This window comes from Melanerpes formicivorus, unplaced genomic scaffold, assembly GCF_026170545.1.
Source record: "Melanerpes formicivorus ecotype bairdi unplaced genomic scaffold, bMelFor1.0.p_v2 SCAF_16, whole genome shotgun sequence".
Classification (NCBI taxonomy): domain Eukaryota; kingdom Metazoa; phylum Chordata; class Aves; order Piciformes; family Picidae; genus Melanerpes; species Melanerpes formicivorus.
This window is the reverse complement of record NW_027142368.1, coordinates 17,849,389-17,876,469: the sequence shown is the minus strand read 5'-3', so window position 1 is coordinate 17,876,469 and position 27,081 is coordinate 17,849,389. Positions and strand designations below refer to the sequence as shown.

Genomic DNA, 27,081 nt, shown 5'->3' with positions numbered 1-27,081 from the left:
CACAGTCTCCCTTGTACTGTTCTCAGAAGACATGTGATCATGGTTTAGCCCCAGACTTGGCAGAGTTAGATCATGGTAGGATTTGATGATCTTAAAGGGATTTTCCAACTGAAATAGAATCACAGAATGGTTTGGGTTGGAAGGGACCTTAAAGATCCTCTCATTTCAGCACCCCTGCCATGGGCAGGGACACCTCCCACCAGCCCAGGTTGCTCAAGGCCTCATCCAGCCTGGCCTTGAATATTTCCATCCACAACTTGAAAATGCCTTGAAACAATCAATCTTACTGAACACTTCACCACACCAAGAACCTACTTTTCTTACAGAAATGATTCCATAAGACCTTTCTTCTCCTCCCTTGCCACACAGCACAGACTTGCACCACACAGCTATGAGGGCAACCATGCGGTGTGATAACAAAAGGCTCTCCAAATCTGAGGTGATTCTCTCAATGAGGACATATCAGAAGTGCTGACATTTAGAGGGGTGAGCAACTAAGTCCTGGGCTTTACTCACCTCTCCCATCGGGAGGAAAGGACCTGTGCTGGAATTTCCTTGGGTTCCTTCCACCTGGAATGACAAAGCAAAGTATGCATGGAGTGAGTGAGGTTCTGCAAGGCACAGGCAGCAAAAAGGCTAACATTCAAACAGGGTGTCACAAGGGAAAGTTTTGCTCTGCCAGTCCATCTCCTGAGGAACAGGAGTCGTGATGGACTTCTGCTAGTAAAGAAGCCAGCATGTGCCACTGGGATCAGAGATGATATGCTCTGGAATAGGATTGCCTCTCAAACCAGTGTCTGGGACAGGAGGCAGTGTCCAGCCTCTGGGTCATGTTGTAGGAGGTTATGAAAGCCACTGCTTCCATCCAGAGATGGAAAGGTCAAAAGCTCTAGCACCCAGACACTCAAAGCCCTGAGCACCCTGCAGGCAGAGAGGGCTGGCACCCCTGCGCTGCACTCGGAGGCATTCGCCCAGCAAGCAGTTTCGCAGCTGACATTCGGCATTCACCAGCATCAGGGCAGAATCTAGGTGTCCCTTGCCAACCTTTCTTATGACTGGGATTATCCAAGGCTGGCTCTCCATCCTTAACAAAGTCTTCTTCAAACCTGCAGGTTAAAAACAGGTATTGTAAGACCTGATGGTTCTCCTCCAGTGGGCAAAAGCATGGGCAGGAGACCTTGAGATGAGCAGGCTCCAGCCTTTGACCCTTTCTGGACCTGCCCACTGACAAATAGGTGCAGGCTTGGCAGCAGGATCTGCAACTGCATTGCCCAGGAGAGGTGAGGCTGTGAGGCAGTTCTACCCCAAAAGGAGACCCTCTAAAACATTTACATCACCACCCATATGGATGGATTTAATTCTAGAATAGAATCATAGAATTGTTTGGGTTGGAAGAGGCCTCTAAGATCAAGCCCAACCCTCAACCCAGCACCACCATGGCCATTAAACCATGGCCCCAAGTGCCATGGCCACAGGTTTCTTGAACACTTTCAGCATGGTGACTCCACCACCTCCCTAGGCAGCCTGTTTGAAACCCTGACCGCTGTTGCGGGAAAAAAACTATTCTTAATGTCCAACCTAACCCTCCCCTGGCACAATTTCAGGCCATTCCCTCGCGTTCTATCACCTGATGCTAGGGAGAAGTCATTAACTCCTGCTGAAGTTCATGTAGCATGTAATGTGTTAGGGTGTTGGTGACGTGTAGCTGTCCCAGGCTCAAATGCAGCTCCCCAAACTTCCAAACAGTTTGAAGTAGCTTCAGGATGTGTCAGCCTTTGGTTGAGATGGTTTGGTTGGTTTCTTATCCTGACTGGTTTGTAATATGGCTTTTCCCTTAAAAATTGATATTCAGAAGAGTGGGGCTCAGAACTGTCTTAGAGCAACACTCAGCACCCACCTAAGTCAATTTGCCTCTGATTATTGAGGTCTCAGGGACTGGAATCTATGTATTTGGTGCCACTCCTCAGCCAAAAGGTTGTCCCACCTATCTGCCCTGTACAAACTCCTTTCTCAGAAAACATTCCCCAACTCCACACCCAGTCAAATCTCATCCTGCTGCAGGTGCCAAGTCATCCTCCAGAGCTTTCTACCTGGTGTGACCCAGCTGTACAAGCATAGCTTGAGGGACCGTGCTTAAAGCAGGGAGATGTCAGACCCCAGTAAGAGCTTTCCTGTGTTGCTGTTACCAACATTTCCCCCAGAGCAGATGTTTAAGTGAATCCTTCATGCTGCAGCACCTGAAAGGGCTTGGTTTATGAGGTGCAGAGGATTTAGGCCTGGTGGCCTCTACTCTGGTTGAAAGGAGAAACAAGCAGGGCAGTTGAGAAAATCTGCAATGTGAGCTTGTCCATTCTTGTTTCTAGAAGAGCACCTGTACCCTCCTGCTATTGGATTTATCCTTGGGGAGATGGAGAGGATCCTCTAGAGGCAGATGGAGTATTGATTCATGCTCCCTTCTCTCCCACAGTCTAAGTCCTGATGGGACCAAAGGCAGACAAGCTTTGTCAGCACACAGTATCTCCTATCAGGATAGGAGCCCTCATATCAGAAAGAAAACAGGAGAATCACTCAGATACCTGCGCCCACCAGACACGGTCAGGAGGAGAAAGAGACAGCAATGTGGGAGAGGCACATGACAGCAGGGGATTTGATCAGCAAGAGAGAGCTACCCAAGATGTCATCACTGGCTTTACATGGCCTGCTGCAGACAAAGCACCCCAGGACTAAGCAGGACCTACATGTGCTCTGACTTCTCCACATCCCAGGCACGCCGCCACTCGCCCCTGGCATTCCTGTGCCGTGCCAGCCGCTCCAGGTCGATCTGGTCCCGCTCCCTCTTCCAGCGCATGTACTCCGAGCGCTCGCGCCCTGCCAGGGCCCAGCTCAGCTCTCCAGGGCTCCTCTGGGCTGGCTTCCCACCATCCTACAGGAGGCAAAAGAGCTTCTTGTTAATAAAGTGTCTGAAACATCTGTGTGTGGTGTCCTTGCTCTGTCACCACCAGAAATGCTCAGTGACACTGGAGAGCCTGGAGCAAGGTCAGCTTCTCTCTCTGAAGTAATATGGACATGGAAGGGCTCAGCTTTACCTACAGCCTAAATATCTTAAAGGTCTTTTTCAACCAAAATGGTTCTATGAATCCATACTGGTCCCAGGGCTGGTTGACTTCACAGTTTTGCAGACTTTTAAAGCATTTCCAACTGTAGCCTTGAGCAACCTGGTCTAGTGGAAGCTGTCCCTTCCCATGGCAGGGGGATTGGACCTAGAATCTTAAAGATCGTCCAGTTCCAACCCCACTGCCATGGACAGGGACACCTTGCACTACACCAGGTTGCTCAAGGCCTCATCCAACCTGGTCTTCAACACTAGCAGGGATGAAGTCCCCACAACTTCTCTGGGCAACCTGTTCCAGTGTCTCACCACCCTCATAGTAAAGATCTTCCTTATGTCCAACCTAAATCTACGCTGCTCTAGTTGCAAACCATTGCACCTTGTCCTATCACCACAGGCCCTTACCAGTCTCCCCTGGAGGAAGGAGAACTTAAAAATCCTTCACACTGACAGGGCTGAGGAGGAAAGGAGCCTTCTGTGGCCATCAGGCATCCACAGGAGCCCACTGTGAGGGCTCTTCACTGCCCTTGCTTCTAGCCTCTCGGTTTCTCATTCTTCCTCATGAAGGACTAGTTAAGGGCTGCCACTGTTCCAGAATTCAAAGCTTAATGAAAAGACAGTTCCAAGCTGCTGGAGCATGTGAAGGGAGGGGGCAGGTAACCCAGCTGTCAGGTTAATGGATGTGGTGGAACCAGCAGCCAAGTGGCCATGGTGTGCTGTCAAGCGATACAGCGTAGAGAATAGCCTAGTGCAGAGCTGGGTCCCAGGGTGCTAATTACCAGTGGATAATTCATCACTTTGTACATGTGCCCTTCCACGCCAGCCACCCTCACCCCTTTCCCGAACTAGAATTAACTCCCTGGTTTGTGCTGATGATCAAAGCAGAGTAGCAGGGAAGGAGCAACTAAAAGCCCTGTTACCAAGGAGACCCAGCAGCGTGGGCTGGAGCTGGGGTGGCAGTGATTGCTCCTCCATCCCTTAGCTGGCAGGAGCTGAGGGACCTGAGACTGCATCTGCAAGAAGGGAGAGGTGAGGTGCACAGATAGGCAAGGAACACAGAGACAAAGAAAGGGCTGGGGCACAGACCTGGAGATGCTCCCCCCAGCTTCCAGGCTCACAGTACAGTAAGGGACAGCAGGTCCTGCCATGAAGGATCCTAATGTGCCCAGAAAGGAGCAGCACGCAAGAGCTGAGCAGTACACAGCTCATGTGAGCAGGTTCCCTCTCCAGAAGGGGAGGACAAGGGAAGTACCCTGTGCCCTCACCTTGCCCCTTAGCCAAGGGGAAGGCAAAACTTTGGGCAAGACCAAGAGAAGAGGAGGCTCAGGGGTGACCTCATTGCCCTCTACAACTACCTGAAAGGTGGTTGTAGCCGGGAAGGGGCTGGTCTCTTCTCCCAGGCAACCCGCACCAGAACAAGGGGACACAGTCTCAAGCTGCACCAGTGGAGGTTTAGACTCGAGGTGAGGAGGAAGTTCTTCACCGAGCGAGTCGTTCATCATTGGGATGTGCTGCCCGGGGAGGTGGTGGAGTCGCCGTCCCTGGAGGCGTTCAAGAGAAGATTGGACGTGGCACTTGGTGCCGTGGTCTAGTCATGGGATCTGTGTTGATAGGTTGGACTTGATGATCCTCGAGGTCTCTTCCAACCTTAGTTATACTGTGATACAGTGATACTGTCATGCCTGCACTTGCTCTGGGGAAATGCAGAGGGGGCTATGGAACTCCAAGAGCAGGGGCAGCTGCTCCCTGACCAAGAACTCACCTCAGCTGCAGCATGGCTGTGGTGAGCTAGACCACAGTCTGCTGTTCTCCCCTTTTCTGTTCTTGAGGGGTCCATATTCAGCTGAAATTAATGTTTCAGAGCCCATCTGTGTCCTCCTAATGAATCCCACTGAGGTGGGCTATTAAATTTAAGCTCTGTTAATTAAGAGCATCTGCAGGCTGGGGGATGCCAGCATGCTCTCCAGGGTTTGCATTAAAGAGTCAGTGGGAAGAGCTGTGCTCTCATTTACCTCCAACCTCCTGGCTTCTGCTGCAGGGAGGAGCTGCAGCTAACACTAGTCCTGAGCTTCTCAACCCATGAGCAAGCGTTTTTGGGCAAGAAGCCAACAAAGGCAGTGCTGCCACACCAGTGAGGACCCTACCCTGTAAAATACCCCTCCTGCTGGGCGGGTGGCAGGAGCAGCCACCACGAGGTGTGAAAGGCAAGCTCCCCCATTACCTCTCTCCAGCCCTGCTTTGCTTCGGGTCTGTTCTGCTCAGCAAAGCTCCAGATGAGAGGAAATGGCCTGAAATTCTGCCAGGGAAGGTTCAGATTGGAGATTTGGAACAATTTCTTTCCTACAGAAGTGGTCAGGGATTGGAACAGGTAGCCCAGAGAGGCAATGGAGTCACCATCCCTGGAGGTGCTCAAGAAATGTGTGGCCATGGCACCTGGGGCCCTGGTTTGATGGCCATGGTGGTGCTGGGTTGAAGGCTGTACTCAATGATTCAGTATCACTAAGGTTGGAAGAGACCTGAAAGATCATTGAGTCCAACCTGTCACCACAGACCTCATGATCTTAAGTCTTTTCCAACCCAAACAATTCCATGATTCTATGATGAGAGGGATGAATGGTGGGGACCACATCAGAGCACACTGCTGCTTCCTCTAGGACTGAGGGCACTCTCACTGGTGGAGAGGCACATCCTACTGGTTTCGTCTTCCAAGACAAAGCTCCCCTCCAAGGGACACTGGACTCCACTCACCCTCCGGCCGTGCTCATTTTCGAGGCCTCTGTCACTGTCTGATCTCCTCTTCTCTGCTGTTCTCCTCTCCTCTGCCTGCAGGACCACAGACAGGGGAATTATTTCAAGGACTAAGCAAGATCTCCTGGTAAGGGAATCACTTCCTGACCCTGTACCCACCAGGAAATTTCAAACTGCCCATGAAAGGTCAGCAAAACAGAGAAGCTTGGTTTCCGGGGCCCTGAATCAAACTGACACTGAGATAAAAGAAGTCAGAACGCAAAGAATGTATGAGAAAAGCATGAAAAAGGGATGTGTTCCCACAGATGGGAGTCACCATCCCTGGAGGTGTGGCCATGGCACTTTTAGTGGCCATGGTGGTGTTGGTTGATGGCTGGACTTGATGATCTTAGAAGTCTTTTCCAACCCAAATGATTCCATGATTCTATGTCCCTCCTCCTCCCAAAACATTGCTCTTCTGCTGGGGTCCATCCCTGCTTCCAGTGGAATTAGCCATGCTGCTACCATGAGTGGATAGAACCCAGGGTACAGAGATGAGGGATCCCCAAATTCCCCTCCCTGCTGAACTGCTCCAGGGCAGGGGTGTGGGGGAGGGAGCAGGAGATGATCACGATGCCATTTTGCACAGCCAAGCAAAACTGGAACACAAAGGGCACAGTGGCAGCCAAACCGCCCTGTCAGCTCTTCCAGAAAGCATGGGTGCTGAGCTCCAACCCTGGCTGAGAACAGAGGATTTGTTCCAGTCATTACCACCCCCAGCATTCCAGGGCTGGATGGGGGAAACTCAGGATACTGATCTCAATACAGAATCCTCCAATCCCAGCATGGTGGGAGGTGGAAAGGACCTTTAGGAACCATTCAGTCCAACCCCCCTGCTCAAGCAGGGCACCCACAGCAGCTTGCCCAGAAGCACAATGGCCAGGGCAGGGAGGGTTGGAAGCTCTCCAGAGAAAGAGACTCCACAGCCCCTCTGGGCAGCCTGCCCAGGCCTCCAGCACCCTTACACCAAACAAGTTTCTCCTCTTGTTCAGATGGAACCTCCTGGGGTCCAGTTTGTGCCCAGTGCTGCTCCTTGTCCTGTCCCTGGGCACCACTTACAAGAGCCTGGTCTCAGCATCTTGCCCCTCCACAGCCCCTTAGCTCTTGCTGAGCATTGCTCAGCTTCCCTCTGGGGCTGCTCTTCTCCAGGCTCTCAGCCCCAAGGCTCTCAGCCTTTGCTCCTCACAGAGATGTGCCAATCCCAGCATCTTCAGAGCCTCCACTGGACTCTCTCCAGCAGTTTTCTGTCTCTCTTTAACTGGGGAGCCCAGAACTAGACCCAGGACTCTAGTTGTGGTCTCCCTTGGGCAGAGTAGAAAGGGAGGAGAACCTTCCACGACCCACTGGACACACTCTTCTTCATGACCTCCAGGAGACCTTTGGTCTTTCTGGCCATGAGAGCACATTGCTGGCTCATAGTGACCCTGTTGTTCACCAGCACTCCCAGATCCATCTCTGCTTTCTATGAAGCTGGTATAACTCCAGTTCAGGCGGAAGCTCGTGTAAAGACATCCTTGGATATGAGATGGAAGATATACCTGTAGGATTTCACAGGAAAAATCGGGGACAAAATGCAAAGGGATCTGTGATCAGAAAGTCCACCCCTCAGCACATCCCAGCTGCTGCAGAATGGACTAGGAGGTGGTGAAAGACGATCCTGGGTGTTTATTTCAAAAGGATGCTGTGGTAGGTAAAAAAAAATATTCCATCCAGGCTCAAAGTCAACTTCTCCTGCAGCCCTATCTGAAGAACCTACCATGAGGAACCTAACGAGGCCCTGCAGTCCCCCCTCTCTTGCATTGTAGATGTTAGACCAGCAGGAACTGGAAAGTTTGCTTATTTGAGGAGGCTGTCTGGGGAATGAGGAGCAGATGGATATTTAGCCTTTAGAGCAGCTGTAAAGGAAACTCACCAATTTAGAGAAAGCATGAAGGAACCAGCTGCAGCCAGAGCTGGAGCCCCTCCATCCCTAAGGGAAGCCTCGTGTGGGAAGAGAGACAGGAGGGAAGAAGTACAGATTGCTTTGGAAATGCCAAAGACAGCTCATAACTGGGTTCAGTTTTGGGGCCCTCACTCCAAGGAGGAGGTTTTGGTGCTGGAGTGAGTTCAGAGAAGGGCAACAAAGCTGATGAAGGGTCTGGAGAACAGGGCTGGTGTGGAGCAGCTGACAGACCTGGGTTTGTTCAGCCTGGAGTAAAGGATGCCGAGGGGAGACCTCATTGCTCTCTACAACTCCCTGAAAGGAGGCTGGAGCCAGGTGGATGTTGGTGTCTTGTCGGATGAGCTAAAATGGCCTAAAGCCGCCTCAGGGGAGGTTTAGTTTGGACATTAGAAGAAACTTCACTGAAAGTTTCTCTGACAGTGGACCAGGCTCCCCAGGGAGGTGGTTGAATCCCTATCCCTGGTGATATTTAAAAGCTACAGAGATGTAGTGCTGAGGGCTGTGGTTTAGCCTTGGTACAGCCAAGGAATGGTTGGTATTAATGACCTTGAAGGCCTTTTCCATCCACAACGATTCTGTGGTTCTATAGCTGCTGGGAAGCTGGGCCAGGGAGCTGCACAGATGTGTCCATTGCTTCACCTGAGTCTGCATATTTCAGATGCAAGCTGATGTGAGGAACAGCTCAGCCTGGACCCCTATTCTATTCAGTTCTGGAGCCCCTATTACAAGAGGGATGTGGAGGTGCTGGAGCATGTCCAGAGAAGGGCCACAAGGATGATCAGAGGGCTGGAGCACCTCTCCTATGAGGACTGACTGAAGCAGTTGGGGCTGTTCAGTCTGCAGAAGAGAAGGCTCCACCTCATTGTGGCCTTCCAGTATCTGAAGGGGGCCTACAGGAAGGCTGGGGAAGGACTTCTCAGGCTCTCAGGTAGTGATAGGACTAGGGGGAATGGAATGAAGCTGGAGGTGGGGAGATTCAGGCTAGATGTGAGGAGGAGGTTCTTCACCATGAGAGTGGTGAAACCCTGGAATGGGTTGTCCAGGGAGGTGGTCGAGGCCCCGTCCCTGGGGGTGTTGAAGACCAGGCTGGATGAGACTCTGTCCATGCTGCTCTAGTGTGGGGTGCCCCTGCCCATGGCAGGAGGGTTGGAACTAGATGATCCTTGTGGTCCCTTCCAACCCTGAATGATACTATGATACTATGACCCTTCACAATACCCAAGCGTGTCCCTGAAAGAGAGGAAGCGGAAAGCATGCAAAGCCTGAGCCAGGCTACAGGGGGTGGCACTGCCCTGCCTGTCTGCAGCCCAGCACAGCTTGTCCTCAGCCCTGGCTCTGCCAAGAAGCAGCCCAGAGCCAAGAAATGTGCTGGGCAGGCCTGGCTGAGGGACCTTGGAGAAGAGGCAGCTCCTATGTGGCTGGGACCTGCAGCCCTGAGGCTCTGCTGCTTTGGGCACGTCACAAATGGTTGTGTCACAGAGACACTGCACAACTCTCATCCTTTCACAGCCCTCACTCAGAGCCAGGCTGCCTTTCCCCTTACTCTGCTGCTATTTTTACTCCTCAGAGGGCACTGTGGAAAAAAGGACCCAAACAATCTTGTCCTTCCCCAGCAGGACAGCAGGTCTGAGCTGTGCAGGGAAGGGGACACGGGTAGCCTTGGGAGGAGAAGATACAGCTCCAGGGAGAGCTTAGAGCAGCCCTGGGGGAAGGGCTGGGGAGCTGGAGAGGGCCCTTTGACAAGGGCATATAGTGACTGGATGAGGGGTGATGGCTTTGAGCTGTAAGAGGAGAGATTGAGACTGGAGATGAGGAAGAAATTCTTGACGGTGAAGGTGGTGAGACTCTGGCACAGGTTGCCCAGGGAGGCTGTGGCTGCCTCCTCCCTGGAGGTGTTCCAGGCCATGAGCAGCCTGGGCTGGTGTGAGGTGTCCCAGCCCATGGCAGGGGGCTGGAGCTGGCTGAACTTTGAGGTCCCATACACCTCAGGCCGTGCTTGTGCACTGGCTGGGGAGCAGACTCTGGTGCCTGCTGCGACACACACCCAGGCCCTCAGGAAGCCAAACGCTGCTCTGCCCCTTCCTCCTCCCCGCCCCCAGAATGATGAAATACGACAGAGACATTATCAGCCCAGAGTTCAACTGTTCCTGCACAGCAGGGGACAGATGTGGGGAGGGACAAAACCCTCAAGGAAGCAGAGACGATGACGTTGGTTTATCCTGAGATTTATGCCGGGATTTCTCCATTTCCCAGCCTCAGAACGGTCTGGGGTGGGGCAAAGCCTGTTCCTAATCAGGATCCAGCTCTGGGATCCCAACTGCATTCTGACACTGCGTTTGTCTCGCTCCCAGCACACACACACAGAACTAAGGCTCCTGATGCCACTATGCAGCACTATGTTAAGCATTGTTTTGAGCTGACACTTCTCCAGCCCAAAAGCTTTCACGTCCCTGAGCTACTTCACTGTCACCTTCTTTTAAAAGTACCTGCAATCACTAAACTAACTTTTTGGTGCCTGCTTCTCCAGGCACATGGAGGCACCAGAAGTGACATTTCTTTTGCAGGAGGAGTTTTGTAAAAGCTCAGAGCTGGTTCTCCAGTGCTCAGATCTCCCCCAGGCAGGATTTTGGAAACTACTACACAAGAAATTTTTTTTCTAATTCTTTTTTGAAAAATCTGCCTATGAATTTCACTGTTTGAAGTAGCTTAAGGCTTCTCAGCCCCCCTTTCTGACTCTCCCTCCCCTCCCAAAAGCAAGTGTTTCTCTGCCCTGGGTTTGGTTCCTCTCCCATGCAAGCACAGGAGTCAGACTCATCTAAGTCCCTGAAAGCAGCTTTTGTGTCTCTTGATTACAGTCACTGCTGCTCCACCACCCTGGGAAACTCTGTTAATAGAAGGACAATTTAAAAGCCCTGAAGCCCTATCAACAGTCCATTTAAAAGATGATTTGTAATCTGCTAATTAACCATTGTGCTCACTGGTCCTGGTCTGCCTGCTCCCAGCTCTTACGTATTAATGATCCTGAAACACTGCCAGGGTGGCTTTCAAGGGAAACGTGCTAAACATTAAGCATTATCTCCAGCCCTGATGCAGATTTAGGGGCTGCCAGGCAAAGGTGGGAAGGAAGGTCCCACATGTGTCACCTGAAGCCAGCAGCAGCACTGGAGGTCGTGAAGTTGCAAGGAGCCAGGATAACTTGGTTCCCTCAGCCCTCTGTGCTGAGACTAAAAAGAGTCCTTCACTGTGAAGGGAAGAAACCAGGTTTCCAGATGGCAGGGTAAAGGCACTGGGGCTGTTTCAGAAGAGAAAAATCAGAACAGCCTTTTTTTGTTTTTGTCCTTGCATTTCCTCTTTGGCAGCCTCTGCTACAGCTGTGTGATGCCAGCTGATGTGCTTTGGGACTGACAGTGTGGTCCTAACTGGAAGCACCAAGGGCAGCAAGAAGGAATATTTTCCCCTCCTCCTCCTCCTTTTTACTGAATTTCATCATGAATGAAAAATAGAGAAAAGAATATGGGATCATGAGGATGCCCATCAACGGTTTTAATTGGATACAATGGGCAAGTGCAGGGAGGAGGAGGCAGGTTGGACAGCAGCCAGTCTACAGGACATCACCAAAGGGGAAGTGGTGGATGTGACCCTCTCTTCCAGGCACCATTTCTGTGGGAGGGAGGACACAAAGAACCCAGAATGAGCAGGAAAGGAGCTGGGGCATGAGGTGAAAAATCCCAGCCATGCTGGGGTAACAGGAGAGGCTGAAAGCTAAGCCTTGAACTGGGGACCTCAGCTCAGGTCCTAACACTCATGTAGTTGGCTCATATCATAGTATCAGTCAGGGTTGGAAGGGACCACAAGGATCATCTAGTTCCAACCCCCCTGCCATGGGCAGGGACACGCCACACTAGATCAGCTTCTCACTCACCAGCCCCTCCAAGTCCTTTTCTGCAGGTCTGCTCTCTTCATCCTCCAGCCTGGACTGATACCCAGGATTGCCCTGATCCAGGTGCAAGACCTTGCACTTGGCATCATTGAACTTCCTGAGGTTCTCTTGAGCCCACTTCTCCAGCCTGTCTTGGTTCCCCTGGATGGCACACATCCCATCCTTCAGCTACATCAGGCCCTCCATGTAGTAATCAATTTGATGATGAACATTAAGTCTCTCTTTTGTATTAACAACTAAGTAAAGGATAGAAACCAAAAAAGTGGCAAGAAAAGGCATTTTTCCACAGTAGAATTTTAGCAGAGGAGTGCCACTGGAACATGGGCTGCCCAACATGCTCATAAATGGTCTGGGAAAGGAGATGAAGAGAGGGATGACAGTTTGCTGATGATACTAAGTCATCCAGGGCAAAAAAATGTAATCTGCCAGGAAAGAGCTGCAAAAGATCTCTTAACACTGAGTGAGTGCCTGCATCATAGAATCACAGATAGAGCTCAAGATCGATTCTACACAGGAACTCACATGGAGAAAAATGTCCCTTTTTACACGCATACAGGCAGTAATGAAGCCTGAGCTGCGATTAACACTCAGGAGTGACATTTTGGTATTATTGTGACTAGCTCTCTGAACATGTCAGCTCCATTGGTGAGGAAAAACAAGCAAAGAAAATGCAGAAAGTTGTTAGGCAGAAGAATAGAGAAGGAGCTGGAAACGCTGCTGTGTCACTGAGTGCGTCCACAAGAGCCCACAGCATGAATACCACAGATGGTTCTGGCCCTCTGGTGTTAAAAGAGTACGGGAAAAATAACAAAGGCACCAACGAGGGCAAGGAGAGTGATCAAAAATACAGAGCTGCTTCCTCCTCAGACGTGTCTAAGTAGGGTCAGTCTCTCAGTGCTGACGAGGAGGTGGCTGAAGGGAGATGAGAACCAGATCGATCAAATCATTTGTGCTTTGGGCAGGTGAGCAGAGGATGATCTGTGCACTGCTTCCTGTGGGGCAGAAAGCTCAGCTGCAGCTATCAGGTAGAAAGACTGGAGAAAAAAGGTTGGGAGAGACCTCTAAGTCCAACACATTCCCTGAACACCTCCAGGCATGGGGACTCCACCACCTCCCTGGGCAGCCTGTTCCAGTCCCTGACCACTCTTGCAGGAAAGAAATCGTTCCTAATATCCAACCTAACCCTCCCTTGGCACAATTTCAGGCCATTTCTTCTTGTTGTATCACCTGATACTAGGGAGAAGAGACCGATGGGTTGCCCAGAGAACTTGTGGATACCTGGAAGTGTTTAAGATCAAGATGGGTGGGACCTTTAGCAACCTGGTCTAGCAGGAGGTGTCCCTGCCCATGTCAGGGGGCTTGGAACTAGGTGATCTTTAAGGTCCCTTCCAATTCAAGCTATTCTATGATGATTCTATGATTCATTAACTAGGAATGGAACAGGGCCTAGGGAAGTCACTGGGAACAAGGGCACCTCCTGAGCTCAGATGAACTCTGAAACATACCCAGCTAGTGACAGCTATTGGAAACTGGAGCCTCACTTTTTCATCTTTTTCTGCATGATAAGAGGGACAAAGAACAACAAATTCTCCCATGAAGCCCATTTTGAAACCAAGCTCATTATCATGCTCTTCCAGCCTTCCCATTTCCCTGCTGTTGGAGGTGAGCTCCATGACATTCCCTGGGCTTGCTCCCTGCACATGATCCCTGGAAGCACCCTACCTTCCAGGGAGCAACAAGCTCCCATTCTGTTCCCTGTGAGCTTCCAAGATGTTGGGGGTGGGATGGTTCAAAGAGAAAACAAGGGACAAGCTCTCTGTGCCAACAAGAAGCATGACACCGTCGCTAAATGGGTCTTGCCAGCGATGTTAGTCACAGGCTGCTGTTGAGCCAGGCTCCTGTGCAGACAGAAGATGATTAAGCAAAACTGATCTTCCTTTAAGGCCTGAAGTCGTGCTGAGGGCATATGCTGCTCCTCAGCAGGGCTATTTGCTAGCTAGAGTTACATGAAGTCACTGTCACTTTCCTGTGCTCCTGTTTGGCCCAGAACAAGGTGTCAAAGTGACATGAGCTGAACGTGGCACACGAAGGCACCAAATGCCTCTGCACAATCCTTCTGCCAGTGGAGCTCAGCTCCAGCATGTGCTCATCCAGCACCAAGCAGCCCTCCCCCACAGCTTACTGGTGCTAGAGGAGGTCCTGAGCTTCAGCCCTACCCTGTACCAATGGAGCAGTGGGGTTTGGGTTAAAGGGAAAGTAAAATGGAGGACATGACATGAACTTTGGTATCTGAGGAGGAGCAGCATTCAGCTGTTTGCATTCCTGGGGATTACCAGGATTGCCTTCTAGCCCAAGCTGGGTGAAGGAGACCACTGAGGCTCTGCACAGTTGAGGAATGGAGGACTGGCACAGCCTATGTGAGCTCCTTGCATTGCTCCATGAGGGTAATTTTATTCACTGAGAATTGCTTTCTGAAGTGAATGGTGGCACAGTGGGAGCTGGAAGTAGCAGGAGCAAGGCCCAAGCTGCTGAGTCACCAAAATTTACTTCACATCCTCTGTACCAGCCTATGATTCAAAGCATCAGATCTTCAGTGTTTCATGGAGAAAGGTGTAGGCAGATATGACCCTCAGCCAGCTTGGCTGGGGGCTTGCCCTCAGATACACTGAATCTACCTCCACATGTCTAGAGCTCCAGCCCCAAGTGGACCTTCAGTTCCATGATGAAAGCACATTGAGAGCAGCCTAATCTAGTTGGAGGTGACCCTGGTGACTGCGGGGAGTTGGGCAAGATGACCCTTGAGGGTCCCTTCCAACCCCATGCAATATGTGAATCAGAGATTTCACCTTTTCCAGACTGTTAATGCACTTCAATCAGGATACAGGATCTGAAGCCAAAATCCAGGCACTCCTCCTGCTGCTCCCTCCTAGCACAGTCCCAGCCTTGATGACCTCAGGGACAGGGACTTAAGCAAGACCAGCAAGAGCAGAAGCAGAAACACTTGCTCTGCATATCACAGGATCACATCTAACAGCCTCAAGGACAGCTCCAGCATGGACATGGCCAGGTCACTCTCACCATGTCCAGGTGTGTTGGTGATGCCTGGGCTGAAACAGGCAACAGCTGTGTGAACCTCTGGGGAAAGGACAGCTGCAAGTCCTCCAGCACCCTCACACCAAACAAGTTTCTGCTCATCTTCAGGTGGAACCTCCTGGGGTCCAGTTTGTGCCCAGAGCCCCTTGTCCTGTCCCTGGGCACCACTGACAAGAGCCTGGCTCCAGCCTCTTAACCCCCACAGCCCCTTAGCTCTTGCTGAGCGTTGCTCAGCTCCCCTCTGGGGCTGCTCTTCTCCAGGCTCTCAGCCTTTGCTCCTCACAGAGATTCTCCAGGCCCCTCAGCATCTTCAGAGCCTCCACTGGACTCTCCAGTCCTTGAACTGGGGAGCTCCAGAATACTCCAGAGGTTTATGGCATTCAGAAAACCTCTTGGTAACCAAGAGAAAGGTGCATACGGGTTTCCAGGGCCTAGGTAAACCCTGGGGAGGAGGAGGAAGAGAAGCTGAAGTCTAATGTGGGCCATGAGCAGATGGCTGGCTGCAGTCCCAGAGAGGGTGCTGCGTTGGCCTCCCAGCATTCCTGGGTGTGTTTGGCAGCTATGCCAAGTGTTGTTTTCCTTCACAGTCCTTGCTGACCCCATCTGCTGCAGGCATTCTTACTTATCTCTGCAAACTCTCCACTAGGAAACATCACAAGGCTCCATGTGTGAGAGGAGGAAGGGATTTGAGAAGAAGTATTTCAAATATGTTTGAAAGATTAACAAAGTTCAGCCAGCTCACCAGTAGGTTATGGCCAGGCATGGCAGGGGCTGGGTTCAGAAGCAGATCCTGCCCAGCTGTGTGAACTTTGAAGTCATGTAGTGAGTGAAGAGAACATTGCTCTAGACCTACTCTGCTGTATGGCCCCAGAAGAAGCTGGTCAGTAACAGGAGGTGAGATTCATGCCCTATATCTGGCAGTGTTTCACCCATCCTCTCAAAACAGCATCTGATGTATTTGAGAAGAGAAGGTTCTGGGGGAGAAGAAAAGGCTCTGGGGAGACATCATAGTGGCCTTCCAGTACCTGAAGAGGGCTACAAGAAAGCTGGGGAGGGACTTTAGATAAAGGCTGGGAGTGATAGGATGAGGGGTGATGGTTTTGAGCTGGAAGAGGGGAGATTTAGACTGGAGATTAGAAAGAAATTCTTTCCGGTGGTGAGACTCTGGCACAGGTTGCCAGGGAGGCTGTGGATGTGCCCTCCCTGAAGGTGTTCAAGGCCAAGCTGGATGGGGCCTTGAGCAGTTTGGTCTAGAGGGAGGTGTCCCTGTCCATGGAAGCAGGGGAGCTGTGTGCATGGAATGAGATGACCTTTAAAGTCCCTTCCAAACCAAACCATTCTGTGATTCTATGATCTTATGGACCCAGTACATGCCAGAGCCTGCTAGCTCTAGCTGGGCTCACACAGAAGGGACAGAACTGCAGCCTTTCCTCTTTCACAGTGATTGAGGACAGAGTTTGATGGTGATAAGCTTCACACCAGAAACATACAATCTCTTCCAAAGTCCTGTCCCAGATCCTAACCTGTCTAGATAGCCTTCCCCAAGACAGCAGAACAAACAGCTGCCACTGCTAGGCTGCAGTCCAGTCAACCCCAGTGCACCGACCTTTTCCTTGTTGTCCATGGTGATGGCAATTTGCATCCTCCTGCCCCGGCGGAAAGCCACCAGCTGGTCGGTGTCCTCCTCAGCCAGGTCTGGCGCCCTGCCCGGGCCAGGGAAACCCTCGGGGCGCTTCTCACTGACGATGCGCTTGCCCTTGGAAGCACAGCATGAGTTAATGACCCCTCCTGGAGCCCAGAGAGCTTGCCTTTGGAAGCACAGCATAAGTTAATGACCCCTCCAGGAGCCCAGAGTGCTGCCACCCCAGTCCCCACTCTGAGAGCTGTGTCCCATTACATAGGTATGTTTGAGCACAGCTTAGGAAGGCTGGGATTTATCCCAGTGAAATGCTCTGCAGCATGAACACTGAGTGATGTTTAATTGCCACTGTGGTCTCAGGCTGATGGTAAGACTCAATCATCTTGGAGGTCTTGCCCAACCCAAACGATTCTGTGTTTTTATTTCAGATGGGCATCACAGGCAAAGTTGTCCTCTCACCAAACAACATCTCCCAATAAAACCATAGACTTGTTTCAGCTGGAAGAGACCTTTAGGATCATCATGTCCAACCTTCATCCTAAGACCACCATGGCCACTAAACCATGCCCCAAAGTGCTATGTTCACACATCTCTTGGACACCTCCCGGAATGGTGCAACCTTGGCAACCTATTCCGATGCCTGACCAAAATATAAGGCTATGGTGGACCAGAAGCCTAGAAGGTGAAAAAGAAAGGAAAAGAGGGTTGTATCCAACCTTGCCCACAGAGCAGTTACTACCCTGAAGTGCATTAACACAAGCCTGGCAGTGTTCCAAGTCGAGGCTGCATGGAGCCTGCAGCAACCTGGTCTCTTGGGAGGTATCCCTGTCCATGCCAGGGAGGGTGGAACTGGATGATCTTGAAGGTCCTTTGAACCTAAACCTTCTGTGATTCTACAATTCTATAATTCTATGAATTTATTCTCTTCATAGGCAGTGGTGTTCATACTTCTGGACTGATTTATTCAGCAGTGGAATAGCTGAGAAAACTGATCCATCAGCTCCCTGAAGAAGGACACTTTGCCCCTCTCAGATGTCATTTCCAGCTGTCTGAATTTACATCTGGTTCTTATTTTGTTAATGATCTTTGTTGCTGGCTGAGCTCCTGCCAGTGCCCTCAGCCATCACTTCCACAAAACGAGCACAGCTTTTGGGCAAAAGGGCTTGCTTTTGTTCATTCAAGAGTTCCATCATGTGCCCTTTTATTTTTGCCTTAGAAGGAAATGAGAGACTTAGTAAATCAGCTCCATCTTTATCTCCGATCTTTTCTTTTCTCTTCATCTGTGTGAGTCCACTGCTCAACTTTAGCAGGGAAGAACCAACCTTAGAAGCTCCCCTCTCCAAAGGATGGGCTATTTTCCTCTCTGTTTCTCCTTGGACTCCCACAGGTACTGGGGGTCAAGATCTCCAAGTAAACTTCAAACTTGGGAACTCTGTGGCTATGAATTTGCTTTCAAAAGCCAACAGCACACACTGACCTCTGGAAGTCCTGCAAGCGTCAGAGAACTTGCCATGACATGTGGTCTTGATGCCTTGCATTAGCCTCACCCTCATTTGGCTCTGCCAGAAATGCAGGTGTCAGCATGGAGGCAGTCATGCTGCAGACAGCCCCCATCAGCAAGACCTTTTGTATCACTTCTCCAGTCTTTGAGCTTCCTCACACATGGTATTTCAAGAGGCACTGGAGTATTTCCAGCACCAGACCTTCAGTCTCTTGTTTTACTTCTTTCACATCTGTCTCATTTGCAGTCTCACCAGAGACAGGTTTTGAGCTAGTCTGGTACAAATGAAAGGAGGAGTGAGTCTCTGTGCTGCTGTTGATTGTCTGTTCCCCCTGGCCCTGCATGGGCACTCTTCTCCTCTGACATCCTTCAGTCTGGGAGCCGTCTCACTGAGGGTCAGGAGCTCCCAGTGTGGGACAAGCAGTGTAGGAAATCATTGATATTGTTTAATAAAGAAGCAAAAGAATCATAGAATTGTCTGAGTTGGAAAAGACCTCCAAGATCATCCAGTCCAACCATGAACACCACCTCCCTGGGCAACCTGTTCCAATGCCTGACCACTCTTGCAGCAAAGGAATTGTTCCTTATCTGCAACCTAAAACTCCCTTGGCACAATTTCAGGCCTTTGCCTCTTGTCCTATCACCTGATGCTAGGGAGAAAAAAAATGAAGCCCCTACCTCCTTTCAGGGAGCTGTAGAGAGCAATGAGGTCTCTCCTCAGCCTCCTCTTCTCCAGGCTGAACAACCCCAGTTCTCTCAGCTGCTCCTCCCAGGACTTATACTCCAGTCTCTCAAAGTCCTTCATGGTGTGAGGGGACCAAAACTGACCCCAGGATTTATCAAACCCTTCTCAGCAACTAAGTCCCACCATGCCAAAGCTGCCACTAGGATCATTTTGTCTTGATGCATAGGCTCCATGAGGAATGGTGGAGCCCAGAAGGGGCTGGCTTGGGATTTAAAGCATGAAGCAGCATTTTCAATTACTTTTGCCTCTCACACAGGGTTTAATTAAGTCTGCAAATACTGACTGACATTGGCAACTGCAACAGACACTTGTGTCACTGGGGTTTGCTGCTGCGTTGAGGACTCTCTGGGATACAGCAGCAGGGAGAAACAGTGCTGGTTTTACCACCAGACATCACTGCCTCTCTGGGGAGTGATGCAGCTAAAGCTGTCTGAGCTCCCACTTACTTGCATCCCCTTTCTAGGCACAGTGACACAGTTTAGCAAGGCCTGTTGGTGGCCCGGAGGACAACGAGGGTACTGATCTCTCAGAAGGGGGAACTGAATGGAGCTACTGGGAGGTTTAGCAAGGCCTGGGGCTGAATCAGGCATGAGGAGGAAAGTGTGTGGCAAATGAAGCTGAGGACTGAGGTTGTGCTTAAGGGTTGAGAAATGAGGGAGAAGCAGGAGGAAGCAAACTCTTCCTTCAGAGAGGGGACACGAGGGGACATGCTGAGCTGAAAGCTCCAGGGAGAGGCAGAACAGAACCTCCTTTGTAAGTCAAATGGCTGCAGTGTAGGAGGAATCCTCCTCCTGCCTCACCTTGGCTTTGTTGTCCATGGTAACAGCCAGCTGCATCCTCTTCCCCATCCTGAATGTGAACATATGATCTGCTTCCTCCTCCTCCTCTTCTTCCTCACTGCCAATGCCAAACCCAGGGCTCATAGGACAGGGGCTCACCCATTTCTCACTCACCACCCTTTTGTCCTGGAAAAGGAATGATTCCTGTTAGCAAACCCAGGCCCCTCATCTCCCCACAGCAAGCCCCTTCCCCAAACACACCTGCACAGGAGCAGGAAGCCCAGCTAGGATCAGGCTGGCCTTGCCCCGGGAAGCTTTCTGTGCCTGGCACCGTGCCGTGCCATGCCAGCCCTGGGGGACAAGGGGCTCCTTGTCTGCTCAGCAGCCAAACCCACAGTGACAGCAGGTCTGGAAAATCCTTTGCACTTACAAATCTGACATTTCAGACTAAAATGCCATAGTTATGGGAAACAAAGGCCATCCTCAGCTCCTTCTGCAGCACTCTGAGTTAGCTTGGGCAAGCCCAAGTTCTCATGGACATGGCCTTGGAAGCCAAGTGGATGGCTCCTGAGGGTGGTGCTCACCATCAAAGGGGCTGGGCTATCTTGTCCATAGTGTTCAGTCTGGGTAATTGCATCTTTCAGGTCCTGTATGAGAGAAAAACGTGTGCAACAGAGCACCCCTGGAGAGAAGCATGGGCTGCGACGTGGGTCAGGAGTAAGCAAAGCTCCAGCCTGGAGCTGACAGCCCAGGAGCACTGACTGCATGGAAGGGACTGGCAGAAGGCTTCAACCAGGGCTTCCAGCAGGACAGGCTGGGTGGTTTACCAAGGCCCACGCTGCCAGGAGGGGCAGGCAGGGCTTGTCCGATATAGATTTGGTCCTGCAAGGAAGGTAAGGTGGGACCTGAAGCTTTTGTCCCAGTGGGAAGCTCCACAGCAACCAAGGGTCACTTTGCCCAGCCTGCAGGCATTCCCAGGGGCATTCCTGGTGTCTCCAACACACACATGATCAGCCTACACATATCTGCAGTGATTCTGACACATAAGACCCATCCAGAGCCATGTGTGCCTGTCCACACATACATTCACAGAATCACAGGGGTTGGGAGGGGCCTCTGGAGATCATGGAGTACAACCCTGCTGCCAAGGCAGGGTCACCTAGAGGAGGTCACACAGCAACACATCCAGGTGGGTCCTGAAAGCCTCCAGAGATGGAGACTCCATCACCTCTCTGGGCAGCCTGCTCCTTATACTTAGATGGAACTTCTGATGTTCCAGTTTGTGCCCGCTGCCCCTTGTGCCTTCACTGGGCACCACTGAACAAAGACTGGTCCCATCTTCCTGACACCTTCCCTGATCAGTGGATCAGCATTGGTCAGATCCTCCCTCTGTTTGCTCTTTTCCAGCCTAAAGCCCCAATTCTCTCAGTCTTTCCTCCTCAGAGAGATGTTCCAGTCCCCTCAGCATCTTTGTAGCTGTCTGCTATGCCCCCTGCATCAAGTCCCTGTCCTTCCTGAATTGGAAAACCCAGAATTGGACCCACCCAGTACTCCAGATTTGGCCTCAACAGAGCAGAGCAGAGGGGAAGGAGAACTTCTTTCAACCTGCTGGCCACTTCTACTAATTCTATGTGCTTGGGTGCAGGTGCCTGAGCAGGGCTGGAAATTCATCTGCATCAGCTCAGCTGACTCAGAACACACATCCCTGCAGAGCTGTCACATCTGTTGGCAAGGGCTGAGGAGCTGTGACCTGCGTCTGAAGGAGCACTGCGGTGGAGTCTTTCCAGAAATGTCACTTGGGTGAGGCAGCACTTACACTGTGGGCTTTGGTGATGGTAATAGTGAGCCCATCCTGCTTGGGTCTCCTGGAAGTGACAGCCATGCCCTCCTGCTCAGCTCGCTTTTTATCCTCTTCTATTTCCTGAAAGACAAGGAAATTCTCATCATCAGCCTGCACCTGGATGTCTGCAGATGCTGTATGCAGACACTCATGGGGAAGGGTAAATAAATCCACAGAGGCAGCTCTGGGTTACCACAGTGTCACCCAAACCAGCCCAGACAAGCCAGACTGGATATCTCCTGCAGGCCTGGGCAGACTCTCTCGGCCAAGACAGGATCAGAAACCCCAGGGGTGTAGCTGGAGAACTCCTCCTAATGCAGAGGGAGAAGCTGCAGCAGCCAGCAGCCAGCAGCCTGCTGTAGTCTCTATTTGCCTTTATCTTATTTTTTTTGTCCTTTTCATGTAACCTCTTTTGGACACATCTGTACTCCATGGAAACACTGAGACCAGCTAGGGAAGAGCTTTAATCCACATCCCTGCCCTGGCATGGAAGATAAACTTATCAAAACTCTGCCATGGATCCAAGAGGATAAGCAGGAGGCACTGGGAAGGAGACAAGGGAACAAAGTCAGAAGAATATGAGGCGAAGGGGAGGGATGGGCGTGATGCAGATGTAAGAAGATCTGGTGAGATTGCCCCTTGAGTACTGTGTCCAGTTTTGCCCACTGCAATATAAGAAGGACATTGAGGGGATGGAGCAAGTCCAGAGAAAGGCCACAAAGCTGAGGAGGAGCCTGGAAAACAGACTGGGGAAGAGCAGCTGAGGGACCTGGGGGTTGGTTAGTCTGTAGGAGAGGAGGCTGAGGGGAGACCTCATTGCTTTCTACAGCTCCCTGAGAGAAGGTTGAAGCCAGGTGAGGGTTGGTCTCTTCTCCCAGGTAACAAGTGGTAGGACAAGAGGGGAGGTTTAGGTTGGACATTAGGAACTATTTCTTCCCAGAAAGGGCTCTCAGGCATTGGCACAGGCTGCCCAAGGAGGTGGAGGAGTCACCATCCCTGGAGGTATTAAAAAAACTTTGCAACATTGATTAATGGTCATGGAGGTGCAGGGTAGAAGGTTGGACTTGATCTTAGAGGTCTTTTCCAACCTTTATGATTCTTTGATTCTATGAAGAGGGTAGGGTGAGAGGAGATGCTGCAGCCTGAGCTGCAATGCAGGAGCTGTATCTAATGGCAGAACTCTGCCCACCTGCTCCCAGTGCTTTCTGACATAAAAATGGTATCTGTGCCACAAAGTGGCAGAGCAGACTCTGAGACTGCTTCCCACTGAGCTGGGGACCCCAAAGTGAGCAGGGGTGGGGCAGCCCCTGCAGACTCACCTGGTACCTTCGTATGAGCGCTTCATTCTTCTTCCGCAGAGCCAAGATTTTCTTATCAAGTTCAACATCCTTCTGCTCTTTCTTCCTCAACACTGCATCTTCCATAGCAGCATCCTGAGAACAGAAGCAGCGCAAACCTTCTCAATCATCCTATCCCCAGTGAGTGGTCTTATCTGTGCTGGTTTAAGAGCCCTGGCCGAGGCTGCTCTGCCAGCACAGGCAGAACTTTCTTGGGTGGAGCAACAGGGCCATTTAAACCACACCTTCTCCTGATGAACAATGGGATCCTGCCAAGGACTGCAGGAGAATTAAATGTACTTTCCCATTGTCATCCATCAACCAGGTGAGGAGATGGCCTGAGTGGGTAGAAACTCTTCCAGGACCACCTTGCAGGGCTTTAGCTGTCAGAAGCTTCTCTGTGAACAGCAAACTGGCAGCTTTGCTGCTTGCTGAGTGGGGTGTTGGCTGCCTGAGGGTGGGACCAAATTGATGCATGGTCTACAGCACACCCCTTTCATCTCCAAGTTCCTTTGAAGGAGGGCTGACAGAGCTGCCATCTCAGGGAGAAGTTTGAAATTCCAGCCCAGGTTCTATTTGTGCCCTTCTCTTTCCAGAGGCATGGGGTAGAAAGGACCTGTGGGGCTGCCCGCCCTCTCCATGCATTTGTCAGCAATTTGTTGGCATTGCAACTCAGCAACACAAGGGGGAAAGGGGTGGGTGGTCTTTCCACTTCCAGCTGGAGACCAGTCACTGGGAGGGAAGTTTTGCTGGTATCCAGTACTTCTCCTCCTCTTTTTTGATGAAGCCATCAATGTATCATTCTAAGCACAATTTGTTTTATAGAATCATAGAATTGTTTGGGTTGGAAGAAAACTCAAAGATCATTGAGTCCAACCATCCACCTAGCACCACCATGGACTTTAAACCATGTCCCCAAGTGCCCCCCTAAAAGTGTGTTTCACCTCCCCAGAGGAAGCCATGAAGATGATCAGAGGGCTGGAGCACCTCTCTTATGAGAACAGGCTGAGGAAATTTGGGTTGTTCACCCTGAAGAAGGCTTCAGGGAGAGACAGTATCTGAAGGAGGCTACAGGAGAGCTGGGGAGGGACTCTTCACAAAGACTGGGAGGGACAGGACAAGTGGTGATGGCTTCGAGCTGAAAGTGGGGAGGTTTAAACTGGAGATTAGGAATAAATTCTTTACAGTGAGGGTGGGGAGACGCGGGAACAGGTTGTCCAGGAAGGTTGTGGATGTCCCCTCCCTGGAGGTGTTGTAGCCCAGGTTGAATGTGGCCTTGGGCAACTTGGGCTGGTGGGAGGTGTCCCCGCCCATGGCAGGGGGCTGGAACTGAATGATCTTTAAAGTCACTTCCAACACAAACTATTCTATGATTTTAAGAACAGCTGGGGAGCTGAGAAGGAGAGGTGGCCCTGCCCCACACACCCAGGGCCACGGAGCAGTGCAGAAGCTCCCAGCAGCATTTGGAGCTCACGCACCAGCCCCAGGGGCTACCCCATTGTATGCTTCCAGCCAAGTCAGCATTTGCTCATCGGCTACACACAGCCAGCAGATCACAGGGAGCTGTGCCCTCTCCTCTGCTTCTGGAACAGCCCATGGCTGGAGCTGATGATCAGGATGAAAAGGGGCTACTGGGTGCCCTCCCCAGAGAAAAGCTCTCCCAGGGAGCCACGGTGCCCATGTGTCACAGCCATGAGAGAGTTATAAACAGCTTTGGCAGGGCAAACCTGCCATGGCTTCGAATCCCAAAGCAGCCCAGCCTCAGCCTGCTGGTCAGCAAGGCAGAGCAAGGGAGGACAAGGAGAGGCTTCTTGCTATCACAAATACAAATGTCACCAAAGGAGGGGTAGAAAGTGAGCAGTTTCGTGCCTCAGGTCTGTGACGACATCTGGCTCGGCCATGCTCCCTCTCCTGGGTGGGACACGCACAGCTCACAGGGGCTCTGGGGACGCCTCTCTCAGGCACTCCGGGATTTTTCCCACATAGTTCCACCATCTCCTGCTTCTGCAGGAGCCAGGGAGCTTGGAGGCAGCAGGGCTGGGAAAGCGAGGAAGGCAGGAGGTGGGGGGTAGGGAAGCAGGGCCCTTAGCTAACCCTCTCCTGCGTAGGCAAACCCATCTGCTCCCCGTAAGGAATATCCTCCGGCGCGGCAGCTGCAGCCGAAAGCCTTAGCTGGGACAGCCGACATCCAGCACTGCCTGGCTCTCTGTTTGTCAGCCACCCTGGTCTCCCACCCTCCTGGGAGGCACATTGTCCTCAGCCAGGCACCACAGCCTGCCACAGCCATGGACCCTGGCACCCAAAAGCCACCCCCCGCCGGTGCAGCGTCTGTTTGCTCCCCGTGCTTGCCAGCAGCCGGGCGAGGAAGGGAAAACAACAAAGCAACAACCACCAAAAGGCCACCCTAAAGGAGACGACTGCAAGCCCTTCGGTGGAGGACCCCAGCAGCCCACGCCCCTCCCAGGCCCCGGGCAGGCAGCACTCACAGCTCGGTGCATGTTGGACATCGGCGGCAGCGCCCGGCGGATTCCAAAGCAGAGCTAAAAGAGGAGAGCCATCAGACGGCCTCCCAGCACTGGTTGCACAGCCTACAAGATCATGTTTTGATTACAAAAGCCTCGTCTGGGCTCCCAGCCAAGAGCACTGGCTGCCTAATATACCAAGCACAGACAGGGCTTGGAGAGCCTGTGTCCTCCTCTCCAACCTCACTCTCTTTTTAAAAGAAACACTCCCCCTTCCCCCCCGCCCTCCCCCCCAGCTCCTTTTGACTTCCTGATGCCACCAGCCCTGGTTCAAAGTGGAGAAAAGCCAGGCGAGCAGTGCAATATGGGGCAGAGAAGCAGCTCGACTTGACTTTGTGGCCATTCATGGGGTCTCAGAATCATAGAATAGTTTTGGTTGGAAAAGCTCTCCAAGATCTTCAGGTTGTGTTGTTTGTCATGTGTGGTTAGCTGCATGTCTGCCAGGGTCACAAATTCACAGAATCACAGAGCAGTAGGAGTTGGAAGCCACCTCTGCAGATCAAGGGCAACATCCCTGCCAAGCAGTGTCTCCCACAGCAGGTTGCACAGGGTGCATCCAGGTGGGCTTTGAATGTCTCCAGAGATGGAGATGACACCTGTCTGGGCAGCCTGTTACAGTGCTGTCACCCTCAATACAAAGATGTTCCTCCTCATGTTTAGATGGAGCTTTTTATGTACAAGTTTCTGTTCATTACCTCCCATCTTCTTGACACCCTGGTTAAGTATTAACCAGCATTGATGAGATCCTCTCTCAGTCTTTTCTCCAGGCCAAAAGCCCCAAGACCCTCAGCCTTTCTTTGTAAGAGAGATGTTTGGTTCCCCTCATCATCTTCATAGCCCTCTGCTGCACCATCTCAAGCAGTTCCCTGTCCTTCTTGAACTGGGAAGCTAGAACTGGACCCAGGACTCCAGCTTTGGCCTCACCAGGACAGAGTAAAGGAGGAGGAGAACCTCCCTCACCTGCTGGCCACACTCTTCTTGATGCACCCCAGGATGCCACTGGCCTTCTTGGCCTGTGCTGCAGTGAGCACCACCAGCAGGCTCCACAGTCTGCACACTCATTCCCACTGCCGAGTCTGGGGCCGGAAGGGCAGCGAGTCCAGAATGTCTCCTGAGTGGGAGCTGGGCATGAGCCTCCATGGCAAAACAGGTGCTGGATTTGCATCTTTCTGCTTAATTTTGATATTCTCCAGCAGTGATTTCCTGCTTCTAAAATGTGCTTTTCTCCCACAGAGGAAGCAGAAGTGATGCTGTGGGGTGGGTATCACCAGCCAGCACCATGACTAGCAGAAAGCACATAGTCAAAGGAGAGGTTTCCCCTGTGTCCCCACCAGAAAGCTGACAAGATGGCCCCTAGAAGATCCACAAATAGCATGTTTGTGGGAGACAGGCAGTGCTGTTCTGCACCTTGGGTTGCTACACTCCAACTCTTATCTCAGCACCATGTCCTGAGCATGAGCTATGTCCTCACTCAGCACAGACTGGCCACCCTTTCCCTCAGTCTCCAGCAGATTCAGACCAGGCAGGAAGAGAATGAGAGCTGGAAGCCCACCCGAGCGTTTTGTTGCCCGAGACTGATGCATACCTCAGCCCTTCGGAGGGCCTTGCTACGGCTGTGTGTTGAAAACACCCAGCAAGCTCTACTGCTGGTATGTCTCCCACCTAAGACCTCTGAGTAGGTCAGATGCTCAAAACATCCACAGAGGTCAGCCTGAAATTCAGTTTGGTTCGAGGGAAGCCTTCAGAAGACTGAAGAACTGAGCCTGCCCCTCCTCTGTGGAGAACTCAAGCTGTGGGAGATCAGGGATCAGGCACTAAAGAAATTGTCGTAGTGAGAGAGCTTAGAG

The 27,081-nt window shown here is 51.6% G+C and overlaps 1 protein-coding gene across 9 annotated transcripts in view; it reads right to left on the bottom strand.

The window, feature by feature from the left end:
• The window catches only part of CCDC9B (coiled-coil domain containing 9B), a 50,388-nt gene extending 25,012 nt beyond the window's left edge, over nucleotides 1-25,376 (bottom strand). For 6 of the 9 annotated variants that reach the window (XM_068148529.1, XM_068148531.1, XM_068148532.1 and 3 more), the window contains exons 1-10: nucleotides 25,199-25,375; nucleotides 22,695-22,808; nucleotides 21,352-21,456; nucleotides 20,120-20,182; nucleotides 19,557-19,721; nucleotides 16,478-16,627; nucleotides 5,858-5,932; nucleotides 2,739-2,923; nucleotides 1,045-1,106; nucleotides 517-570 (exon numbers count right to left, since the gene is read on the bottom strand). In XM_068148529.1, the coding sequence (XP_068004630.1) occupies nucleotides 517-570; nucleotides 1,045-1,106; nucleotides 2,739-2,923; nucleotides 5,858-5,932; nucleotides 16,478-16,627; nucleotides 19,557-19,721; nucleotides 20,120-20,182; nucleotides 21,352-21,456; nucleotides 22,695-22,808; nucleotides 25,199-25,219 (994 nt within the window). In that variant the 5' untranslated portion in view covers nucleotides 25,220-25,375. Of the gene's footprint in view, nucleotides 1-516; nucleotides 571-1,044; nucleotides 1,107-2,738; nucleotides 2,924-5,857; nucleotides 5,933-16,477; nucleotides 16,628-19,556; nucleotides 19,722-20,119; nucleotides 20,183-21,351; nucleotides 21,457-22,694; nucleotides 22,809-25,198 lie in introns of all 9 variants that reach the window. The other 3 variants (XM_068148536.1, XM_068148535.1, XM_068148534.1) reach the window with 3 other exon arrangements.
• Between the last annotated feature and the right edge of the window lie 1,705 nt (nucleotides 25,377-27,081).